The 11,697-nt window shown below is 58.4% G+C and overlaps 1 protein-coding gene across 1 annotated transcript in view; it reads right to left on the minus strand.

The window, feature by feature from the left end:
- Positions 1-5,222, minus strand: part of KCNQ1 (potassium voltage-gated channel subfamily Q member 1) — a 378,447-nt gene extending 373,225 nt beyond the window's left edge. Inside the window, exon 1 of the mRNA XM_018042975.1 lies at positions 4,837-5,222. Coding sequence (XP_017898464.1) covers positions 4,837-5,207 — 371 coding nt within the window. The 5' untranslated portion in view covers positions 5,208-5,222. The remainder of the gene's footprint in view (positions 1-4,836) is intronic.

The raw sequence follows: 11,697 nt of genomic DNA on the forward strand, positions 1-11,697 counted from the left end.
GAAAGGTCAGGTGGCGGAGCTGGCCCTCATTCTCCCCACAGCAGAGCCCAGGCACCTCCACATGTGCGCGTCTGCGGCATCTCCCGGCATGACCGCACCCCTGGACACCGTCTCCACCTCACGGGGGCTGCACGTGACACTGTCCCGGTGGTCCATCCCACCGGGGGCAGGAGCCACAAGAGATGCCACACAAGCTGAGAGTCAATTCAGAAAGCGGTTTGAGAAGAGCTTCCCCGGGTCCCTGGACCAGACCAGGAGGTGGGGGTGCTCAGCCCAGGGACCCCATCAGGAGCACCTCCCCACTCAGCGCCCGGCACCCAGAGCTGGTGCGAAACCAGGACCTGGGCCCCTGACCACGGACACCTCTGGCTTCTAGCAGCATCCCCAGGGCCCGCTGCTCTGCTGAGCCCTGTTCACGCTGAAGAGTCAGCCTGAGAGCTGGCTTCTGCAGGGGGAGGCCTGCGAGCTCCCGCACTTCCAGAAGCCAGGGCGTGGGAACTGGACACCCCAGGTGGAGCCCGGGGCCCCGGGCGGGCAGGTGGGGGGTGCAGCACCCCAGGCCCGCCTTTGCTGCACCCGCGTCTGTCTCCTCTGGGCCAAACCCCACCCTGGCTCCACGAAACCTGCCGTAGGCAGCTCCCCAGGCACAGGCGCCGAGTGCTAATGCGCCCCTCCTGCCCCTCCTGCCCCTCCTGCCCCAGGCGCAGGCTGGGGCCGTGGGCACCGAGCCCCCGGGCAGCTGATGGTTCAGCGCCACGCACGGGCAAGCATTCCCTCCCACCTGAGCAGCCCTGCCCGAAGGTGCCAGCACACACCAAGCCTGCCGCAGAAGAGGGGGTGGGGACTTGGGGTGGCCCAGCCACGGGGCAGTGCGGGGTATGAAGCCTGGGCCCTGCTGGGGGCCGAGCGCCCGGCCAGCCCTGTGTCCTGCACCAGGCCGCCCCCTGGCCCCAGACCCTCGCGTGCACTGGTGCACCTTCCAGCTCAGGGGCCCCCGCCTCCCGGACCGTCCCTCCCCTCCCACTCTGCCTCCTAGGAGCCCTCCTCCCCTGCTGGCGGGCCCTGGTATGAGGGACACAGGGGGCTCCCCAACTAACGCCAGGCCAGGACGAGGCACTGGACACGCAGAGGGCAGTGGGTCCAGAAACAGTTGGATGGGTCTAGGGTGGCAATGCGGGGTCTCCAGACGGCGAGGGGGAGACCAGGGACCAGGTCCCAGAGGACGTGACGTGGGGAGAAGTAGAAGGAACCCCCCCTAGCTTCCCAGGGTGTTGGGGGCCGAGCAACAGTTAGCAGGAAGTCGTCAGTGTGAGTCACTCAGTCGTGTCCAACTCTGTGCGACCCCATGGGCTGTAGCCCACCAGCTCCTCTGTCCATGGGATCCTCCCGGCAAGAACACTAGAGTGGGTTGCCATTCTCTTCTCCAGGGGACCTTCCCGACCCAGGGATCGAACCCAAGTCTCCTGCATTGCAGGCAGATTCTTTACCCTCTGAGCCACCAGGGAAGCCTCGGGTGTCCTTAAGGGCACGGTGAGGAGACCAGGGAGCCTGACCACCTCTGCCTTCCCCTACCGGCTCCCCTTCCGGGCCTGTAAGACCCTGACTTGAGCCTGGGGTGAGAGCGGCACCAGGGACCGGGGAGGGGGGATACGCTCAGCAACCGGCCTCCACTTTCCGAAGGGTGGGCGGGCTCTGCCCAGCAAACAGCCAGGCCAGCTGCCAGGCCATCAATGATTAACGCCCGCTGTGAAGGTGCCGCCCAAACCGCCGGGAAGTGGTTAGGAACCCGGGAAGGGCAGGGTGGCGGGAGGACAGGGATGGGACGGGATGCACTCCCAGGCGCCCCACCACAATCCCCCAAGACTCCCCTCAGTGTCCAAGCTTCTCCCCACCAGCAGGGACGTGGGTGGAGGGGACTTGGGGAAACCGAGGCAGGGGGTCTGCCTGTGTCACCCTGCAGCTCCCAAGAGGTGGGCTTTGGGGGAAGGGGTGTCGGGGAGGAACGAGGAGGGGAGAGGGCAAAGCAGTGAGGAGCGGCTCCGGGGGCCCCTGGCCTGGCAGGAGGGACGAGGAACCTGGGGGCCCCGTCCACCCAGCCATCCATGGTCAGAGGCGGGGGCCCAGGCCAGTGGTGGGGCCGGCTGCTACAGAATCCATGGGCCCGCCTCCAGTGCAGGCATCCCCCGCAACCAGACAGCCCCTCCAAGGCCCATGAGCAGAGAGGCCACGGCCCCCGCCATGCCCTGAACTAGAGTAGACGCCGCCCCACAGTGAAGAGCCTCAGACCAGGACTGGAGGCAGCGGGCAGGAAGCTCAGGCGGGCAGGGGCAGTGCCCTGGCGGCGGCCTCCTGCCTCCTGACCCCGGCAAACGGGGCAGGCCAGGCGCGCACAGGAAGGGCTGCTCTCCTCTTGGCCGGAGAAGGGGTTCCCCGACCAGGAGGGGGACAGGATATCCTGGCCTCCTTCCCCAGCTGCGCCTGGGACAGCATGCCCAGCCCCGCGGGGCTACAGACAGCAGCTCTCACACCCGCCCAGGCCCCAGCCCTTCAAGGCCAGGCTCATCCTTCCTGGGCCGGAAATCCAGCTCAGCCTGGGTCGTAACAACCATCCTGCCCCTTTCACAGTCGGCCTCACCAAGGACAGAGCTCTCTCTCTGCTGTCTCAGACCCTGCCAGAGCCGCAGCGGGTACCGTCCACCCCTCTTCTCGGGGCTGTGACCAGCCTCTGGCCACTCAGCCCAGGCTGCCCCTGCTGACCCAGCTTGAAACCAGGTGCCCTCGAGAGACTGGCCAATTCAGAGTGTCCCGTGGCTTTTGCCAATCTCCTAGAGATGAGAGGACACCTTCCCAGGCCCCAGGGAAGCCACGTCCCCTTCCCAGCCAGGGTCCACCTGCAGCCCCACCCTGCATGGGGGGCTGCACACCCTGCGTGGGGGGCTGCACCCACCTCTTATGGACAGGGACGCGAGCGGAAAGACTGGCCCAAGGTCACCAGCCCACCCGCAGGGCCTCGCCTCCCCAGCTACTCTTCCCCACACAGGGAAGCCGCTGGGCCACTGTCTCCAGAGGCCACCATGGTCCGCAGAAGCCACCCCGGCCCTACAGCTCCTGGGGAGGCTGGGCAAGGCAGACCGAGCTGAGCAAACTTCCGAGAGCTAAACAATCGGAATCAGGAAGAAAACAGAAGTGCGAGCAGTGACTTCCTCTGGGGTGCGGCGGGCCCTCTTCCTCCACAAGGCACCGCGGCCGCCAGGGAGCTGGGGCGAGGCGAGTGCCCCCGGGCCTGTGACCCCGGGACGCGGTGGCGTGTCTGCAGGCCCCTCACTCAGCAGCCCTCGGGGATGTGGGGGCACTGCTGACCCCTAAGCAGTGCTCTGCCTGGTCCTCCCATCTGTGCCCGGGGTTGGCACGCAGGGTCCCGGCCAGAGAGGCGGCTGGGCAGGGTCTGCTTCGGGACCGGCTGTGGGCTCCCACACAGTGGGCACCTCGGGGTCTTGGGGCCCAGCGGCTGACGGCAGTGTGCGGCAGCTCCCATGAACCTGCTGTTGGCGGGGTGCTCACATAGCCAGCATCAGACGGGGCACGGGCCCCCAGTGCTGGTGCACACACACATCCCCCAAACCCCAAGACAAGCCTCTGCTGCTGCAGCCAAGGGCAAGGCCACCCTCTCCGCAGATGGCCATGGCCACGGCGAGGCCCCCTCTGCCCCCGTGGGAGGCGGGAAAGGGGGCTGGGGAAAAGGCTGGAGGACCGTGGCCCCTCTGTGCCTCTGAGGACGCTGTCTCCAGGCCTGGCCCTGCTGCTCCGGAAGGGCCACCCCTCCCGCACCCCTAGTACCCCCCGAGCTCGGAGGGGAGAAGGTGAGGGATGCAGGCTGTGCCCGCCACCTCGCCGCGCCCACCGAGACCCTGCTTCACGGCCGCCCCTCTGCTCCCTGGGGTTCCAGGGACAGCCCTGGGCACCCTGCAGCCAGGGGTCTCTCAGCCCCAGGCCAGCCAAGGTGGGAGGGCCAAGCACCCACCTCGACCGATGGGAGATCAGGGGAGGTCCCTCTGGGCAGCCCCCAGAGCAGCCCACAGATGCCAAGCCCAGGCTCTGAGGCCGGCACCACACGGAGAGGCCACCAACCAGGCTGGGCCAGGCGGGAGTAGGGCCAGGTGCCGCCAATAGGGCCCGGCTCTGGCCTGGCGCACGGCTTCCTCTGATTCACCACCAACCAGCAGAGTCAGGGCCCCTCTCTCCTCTCGCCCCAGCCCTGACCCCTCCAGGCCCCTCTGCCTCAACCCAGATTTTTAGGAGCCGGGTCAGGGTCACGTAGGGCCATGGGCACCCCCCTCAGCCATGCTGACGCCTCAGCCAAAGCACAAGGCCGGCCACCGTCTGCCAAAGCCCTGCTCTGCTGGCTGGGGAGACCACCCCTGTTGGGGGGCACGGAGACCCTGTCTTCTCTTGTTTCTCAGCCCCCCAGAGTTCTCTCCCCTGCATACGTGCTCTCTCAGAAGGATTAACAGCTGGGCCCGCCCTGCGGGGCCCAGCAGACCAGCCCTGAGCATGGGCATTGCTCCCAGCTGGCTCTGCCACCCACACACATGCCCGGGCAGCACCAGCGGAGAGCTCCCCACCGGCGCAGGGTCAGACCCACAAGGCCCTGAACTTCACCTGACAGGCTCCCCGCTGCTTCGATCTTTCCCATTAACTCTGCCCTTCCCTCCTGGCTTAGACCCGCCGCTCCGCAAGGTCCCTCCGGCAGCAGGTGGAACTGGGACTTCGCTGCCCGCGCGCCCTCCCCAGCCCCGCGGAAAGCCCTTCCCCGCGCCGGCCGCCGGCGATACTCACACGGCGAAGTGGTAGACGAAGCACTTCCAGCCGGTGGGGCGCTCGAGGAAGTTGTACACGCGGCCCTGGATGTGAGTGCGGGCGAGCAGCGGGCGGCGCGCGCTGTAGATGGAGACGCGCGGGTCCAGGCTCACGCGCGGCCGCGGACCAAGGTCGGCGGCGGCGGGGGGCGCGGCGGGGGACGCGGGGCCCGGGGCGCCAGGCGGGGCGATGGGCGCGTAGAGCGCGCTGCCTGCCGGGCTGCCCTCGGCCAGCTCCAGCGAGAAGGGGCACTTCTTGGCCAGGCCCGCGCTGCCCCGCCGGGCTCCCGGCAAGCGGCCGCCGCCCCAGCGCTTCCTCTCCGCCCTGGGAGGGGAGGTGGCCGCGGCCATGGCCAGGCAGGGCCCGCGGTGGGCGGCAGGAGCTGCGGCGACGGCGGGCGCCCGGGCGCGTGCGGGAGACCGCTGCTGCCAGCCCCGCCGGGGCCGCTGTCCGCCGGCCGGGCGTGGGGGGCGGGGCCGGCTGCCAGGGGCCGGTCCGGGGGTGGCCGAGCCCCGCCCCAGGCCGGACGCCCCGCCCCTCACCAACCTGTGCGCACCCGGGGGCCCCGCCCCGTCTGCGCCCACCTGCTCGGCCCGGCCTCCCCACCTGCTCGGCCCGCTCCATCCCGCGCTCCTCGCTTCTCCGCCCGCCTGGCCCACGTGCTCGCAAACGCCAAGCCCACCTGCGCGGCCTGCAGGAAGCTCCTACATAAGCCAGCAAGGGCGGCGCGAGGTCTGCAGGGTGCCGGGACCGCGAACTGCTTGGGCAGGAGGACGGAGTGGGGCGTGAACACCCTCTTCACTGGCTCTGAGTCCTTCCACAGAGGGTAGGGGGGAGGAAGGGCTCACCGGGAGGATGGCAGGGAGGCCCGTGAACTATCTGGGCCCCCCTGGGCGCCCCAGCGCACCCTGCAGGGAGAGAACGAGGTCGGGTCGGTGCCCACAGGGCCAGTGAACTCTGCAGGCCAGACGGAAGCATTCGGGCCCTCGTGGGTCAGCATCTGGCCCGCTGGGGCGCCGTGTGCTCGGGAGGACGCGAGAGTTCCTGCAGGCGCCACTGCCCAGGGCTGCTTGGGCAGGTCAGGGGAGAGGCCTTGGAGAACCGCTTTCTGGTCCTCCTCGCCCTCTGGACAGGGCGGCTGTGGTGCCCTGTCTCCCCTGAATGGCAAAAGTGTCCAGGTGGATCAGAAGGACTCGAGTCCCCTACCCAGCACTGGTATTTCAGTCCCTGCACGTTGACTGGCATCAGGGAGGAGAAAGGATTTCAAGCAGAAAAAAACTGGCCTCTGTTAGGACGTTGCCCCGGGCAAAGGAATAACTGCCCACCACATCAGGGACCCGCAACCTGGGAGACACTTCCCAGGTCTTGACTGAGCACCCTGGGCTGCTTTATTTCATGGACTCTCCCATCAGAAAGGCAGTTCTATGGAGGATTGTTACTACTGTGAAGATTTGAGGGAAAAACCAGGAAGCGGTAGGTGAGGCAGGGTAATGCGAGTTTCCAGGTGAGAATATTTGATGACCTTCCCAGCTGGCTCAGTGGTAAAGAATCCTCCTGCAACGCAGGAGACACGGGAGATGTAGTTTGATCTCTGGGTTGGGAAGATTCCCTGGAGAAGGGAATGGCAACTCCGGTATTCTTGCCTGGGAAATCCCATGGACAGAGGAGCCTGGTGGGCTACAGTCTATGGGGTCACAAAAAATTTGGTGACATGACTTAGCAACTGAGAGCTGAGATTCTGCAAATACGGCTCAGAAAGTGGAGTAAAAGAGAGAGGGCTTCCCTGATGGCTCAGTGGTAAGGCATCTGCCTGCCATTGACGGAGACGCGGGCTCAGTCCCTGACCTGGGAAGGTGCCACGTGCTGTGGAGCAACTAAGCCCGTGAGCCGCAACTGCTGAGCCGGTGCTGTAGAGCCAGGAGCCACAGCTGCTTAAGATCCGCGCCCTGGAGGCCCTGCTCCGCAGCACAAAAAGCCGCCACAGGGGAAGCCGCACACCTGTGGAGAGCAGGCCGTGCTCGCCGCAACCGGAGAAAAGCCGGCGCGGCAAGGGAGACCCAGCAGAGCCAGAAATAAAGTATCCAAAAACTCAAAAAAAGAGAGGACTTGGATCAACATTTCAGTTTAGAGAATGTCAATACCTTTCAGGAAAACTCTTCTTCTTTGCTTCCTTTTTTTCTTATATTTTTCCCAATTACACAGGAACCAATTAGACTATCATTCAAATGTGAACAGAAAGATCCTATCCAAAATATCAACACTGATTCAGCTATGATGTAGTTATTAGTGTTACGTAACTAGGTGTTTTGAACCTATGTTTAAAATTCAGTGCTTTTCTGTTGGTGGGAATGTAAACTGATACAGCCACTACAAGGAACACTATGGAGATTCCTTTAAAAACCAGGGATAAAACTACCATATGACCCAGCGATCCAACTACTTGGCATATACCCTGAGAAAACCAATCCAAAAAGATACAGGTACCCCAGTGTTCCCTGCAGCACTGTTTAAATAGCTTAGGCATGGAAGCCAAAGATGGAGAAGCTCTATACAGTCAGCAAAACAAGACCGGGAGCAGACTGTGGCTCAGATCAGGAACTCCTTATTGCCAAATTCAGACTTAAATTGAAGAAAGTGGGGAAAACCACTAGACCATTCAGTCAGTTCAGTTGCTCAGTCATGTCCGACTCTTTGCGACCCCATGAATCGCAGCACGCCAGGCCTCCCTGTCCATCACCAGCTCCCAGAGTTCACTCAGACTCACGTCCATCGAGTCCATGATGCCATCCAGCCATCCCATCCTCGGTCGCCCCCTTCTCCTCCTGCCCTCAATCCCTCCCAGCATCAGAGTCTTTTCCAATAAGTCAACTCTTTGCATGAGGTGGCCAAAGTACTGGAGCTTCAGATTTAGCATCATTCTTTCCAAAGAAATCCCAGGGCTGATCTCCTTCAGAATGGACTGGTTGGATCTCCTTGCAGTCCAAGGGACTCTCAAGAGTCTTCTCCAACACCACAGTTCAAAAGCATCAATTCTTCGGCGCTCAGCCTTCTTCACAGTCCAACTCTCACATCCATACATGACCACAGGAAAAACCATAGCCTTGACTAGATGGACCTTAGTCAGCAAAGTAATGTCTCTGCTTTTGAATACACTATCTAGGTTGGTCATAACTTTTCTTCCAAGGAGTAAGCGTCATTTAATTTCATGGCCGCAATCACCAGCTGCAGTGATTTTGGAGCCCCCAAAAATAAAGTCTGACACTGTTTCCACTGTTTCCCCATCTATTTCCCAGGAAGTGATGGGACCTGATGCCATGATCTTTGTTTTCTGAATGTTGAGCTTTAAGCCAACTTTTTCACTTTCCTCTTTCACTTTCATCAAGAGGCTTTTTAGCTCCTCTTCACTTTCTGCCATAAGGGTGGTGTCATCTGCATATCTGAGGTTATTGATATTTCTCCTGGCAATCTTGATTCCAGCTTGTGTTTCTTCCAGTCCAGCATGTATGACGTAAATCAAATCCCTTATGACTATACAGTGGAAGTGAGAAATAGATTCAAGGGAGTAAATCAAGAGAGTGCCTGATGAATTATGGATGAAGGTTCGTGACACTGTACAGGAGACAGGGATCAAGACCATCCCCATGGAAAAGAAATGCAAAAAAGCAAAATGGCTGTCTGGGGAGGCCTTACAAACAGCATTCAAAAGAAGAGAATCAAAAGGCAAAGGAGAAAAGGAAAGATATACTCATTTGAATGCAGAGTTCCAAAGAATAGCAAGGAAAGATAAGAAAGCCTTCCTCAGTGATCAATGTAAAGAAATAGAGGAAAACAATAGAATGGGAAAGACTAGAGATCTCTTCAAGAAAATTAGAGATACCAAGGGAACATTTCATGCAAAGAAATGGTACGGACCTAACAGAAGCAGAAGATATTAAGGAGAGGTGGCAAGAATACACAAAAGAAGAACTGTACAGAAAAGATCCTCACAACCCAGATAATCACGACGGTGATCACTCACCGAGAGCCAGACAGCCTGGAATGTGAAGTCAAGTGGGCCTTAGAAAGCATCACTATGAACAACGCTGGTGGAGGTGATGGAATTCCAGTTGAACTATTTTAAATCCTGAAAGATGATGCTGTGAAAGTGCTGCACTCAATATGCCAGCAAATTTGGAAAACTCAGCAGTGGCCACAGGACTGGAAAAGGTTAGTTTTCACTGCAATCTCAAAGAAAGGCAATGCCAAAGAATGCTCAAACTGCCACACAATTTCACTCATCTCACACGCTAGTAAAGTAATGCTCAAAACTCTCCAAGCCAGGCTTCAGCAGTACGTGAACCATGAACTTCCTGATGTTCCAGCTGGTTTTAGAAAAGGCTGAGGAACCAGAGATCAAATTGCCAACATCTGCTGGATCATGGAAAAAGCAAGAGAGTTCCAGAAAAACATCTATTTCTGCTTTATTGACTATGCCAAAGCCTTTGACTGTGTGGATCACAATAAACTGCGGAAAATTCTGAAAGAGATGGGAATACCAGACCACCTGACCTGCCTCTTGAGAAACCTGTATGCAGGTCAGGAAGCAACAGTTAGAACTGAACATGGAACAGACTGGTTCCAAATAGGAAAAAGCGTATGTCAAGGCTGTATATTGTCACCCTGCTTATTTAACTTATATGCAGAGTACTTCATGAGACATGCTGGGCTGGAGGAAGCATAAGGGTCTGGAATCAAGATTGCCGGGAGAAATATCGATAACCACAGATATACAGATGACACCACCCTTATGGCAGAAAGTGAAGAGGAACTAAAGAGCCTCTTGATGAAAGTGAAAGAGAAGAGTGAAAATGTTGGGTTAAAGCTCAACATTCAGAAAACTAAGATCATGGCATCAGGTCCCATCACTTCCTGGGAAATAGTTGGGGAAACAGTGGAAAGAGTGTCGGACTTTATTTTTTTGGTCTCCAAAATCACTGCAGATGGTGATTGCAGCCATGAAATTAAAAGATGCTCACTCCTTGGAAGGAAAGTTATGACCAACCTAGACAGCATATTCAAAGGCAGAGACATTACTTTGCCAATAAAGGTCCATCTAGTCAAGGCTATGGTTTTTCCAGTAGTCATGTATGGATGTGAGAGTTGGACTATAAAGAAAGCTGAGTGCCAAAGAATTGATGCTTTTGAACTGTGGTGTTGGAGAAGATTCTTGAGAGTCCCTTGGTCTGCAAGGAGATCCAACCAGTCCATTCTGAAGGAGAGCAACCCTGGGTGTTCATTGGAAGGACTGAGGTTGAAGCTGAAACTCCAATACTTTGGCCACCTGATGCGAAGGGCTGACTCATTTGAAAAGACCCTGATGCTGGGAAAGATTGAGGGCAGGAGGAGAAGGGGATGACAGAGGGTGAGATGGTTGGATGGCATCACTGCCTCAATGGACATGGGTTTGGGTGGACTCCAGTAGTTGGTGATCGACAGGGAGGCCTGGGGTGCTGTGGTTCATTGGGTTGCAAAGAGTCGGACACGACTGTGACTAAACTGAAGGCATGGAAGCAACCTAGATGTTCTTAACATATGAATGGATAAAGCTGTGGTGCATATATGCAACAGAATATTACTCAGCCATAAGGAAATGCATTCAAGTCAGTTCTAAGGAGGTGGATGAGCCTGCAGCCTATTATAGAGTGAGGTAAGTCAGAAGGAGAAAAACCAACATTGTATGTTAATGCTTATGTGTGGAGTCTGGAAAGACGGGGCTGATGAACCTGTTCGCAGGGCAGCAACGGAGACACCGAGACAGCAGACCTGTGCACCCAGCAGGGGGGGAGGAGCGCAGGCCCGATGAGAGCAGCGTGCAGACGTGCGCGTCAGCACGTGTTAGGCAGCCAGCGGGAACTTGCTGCATGACTCGGGGGCTCAAACCCGTGCTCTGTGACACCCAGAAGGTGGGGTGGGGGGGTTGGGAGGTGGGAGGGAGGCCAGAGAGGGAGGGGACATGTGTATACCTAAGGCTCACTCATGCGGATGTACGGCAGAAACCAACACACTATTGTAAAGCAATTGTTCTTCAGTTAGAAATAAATAGACTTCAGTTTTGGTTTAAGATGGCAGAGTGGAAGGACGTGTGCTCATCTCCTCCTGCGAGAGCACCAAAATCGCAAAGAACTGTTGAACAACCATGGACAGGAGGATGCTGGAAGCCCCCAAAATGATACCCCGTGTCCAGACAAACAAGAAGCTGCACTCAGATGGAATGATGGGTATAAGCACAATAAAATCAAAACCGACTCCCACTAGGTGGGTGACCACAAACTGGAGAGCAATGCCAAAGAAGCTCTCCCGCTGTCCTGAAGCTTGCGAGCCCGCGTCAGGCTGCCCAGTCTGGGGATCCCCAGGGAATCTGACTGAAGACCAGTGGGGTTTGATTACAGGCCTTCCACAGGACTGGGGGAAACGGACTCCACTCTTGCAGTTCAGTTAGTTCTGTTCAGTCACTCACTCGTGTTCGACTCTGCAACCCCATGGACTGCAGCACACCAGGCCTCCCTGTCCATCACCAACTCCCGGAGTTCACTCAGACTCATGTCCATTGACTCGGTGATGCCATCCAACCACCTCATCCTCTGTCGTCCCCTTCTCCTCCCACCTTCAGTCTTTCCCAGCATCAGGGTCTTTTCGAATGAGTCCATTCTTTGTATCAGGTGGCCAAATTATTGGAGATTCAGCTTCAGCATCAGCCCTTCCAATGAATATTCAGGACTGATTTTCTTTAAGATGGACTGGTTGGATCTCCTTGCAGTCTAAGGAAGTCTCAAGAGTCTTCTCCACTCTCGCAGGGCACAA

This window comes from Capra hircus, chromosome 29, assembly GCF_001704415.2.
Source record: "Capra hircus breed San Clemente chromosome 29, ASM170441v1, whole genome shotgun sequence".
Classification (NCBI taxonomy): Eukaryota; Metazoa; Chordata; class Mammalia; order Artiodactyla; family Bovidae; genus Capra; species Capra hircus.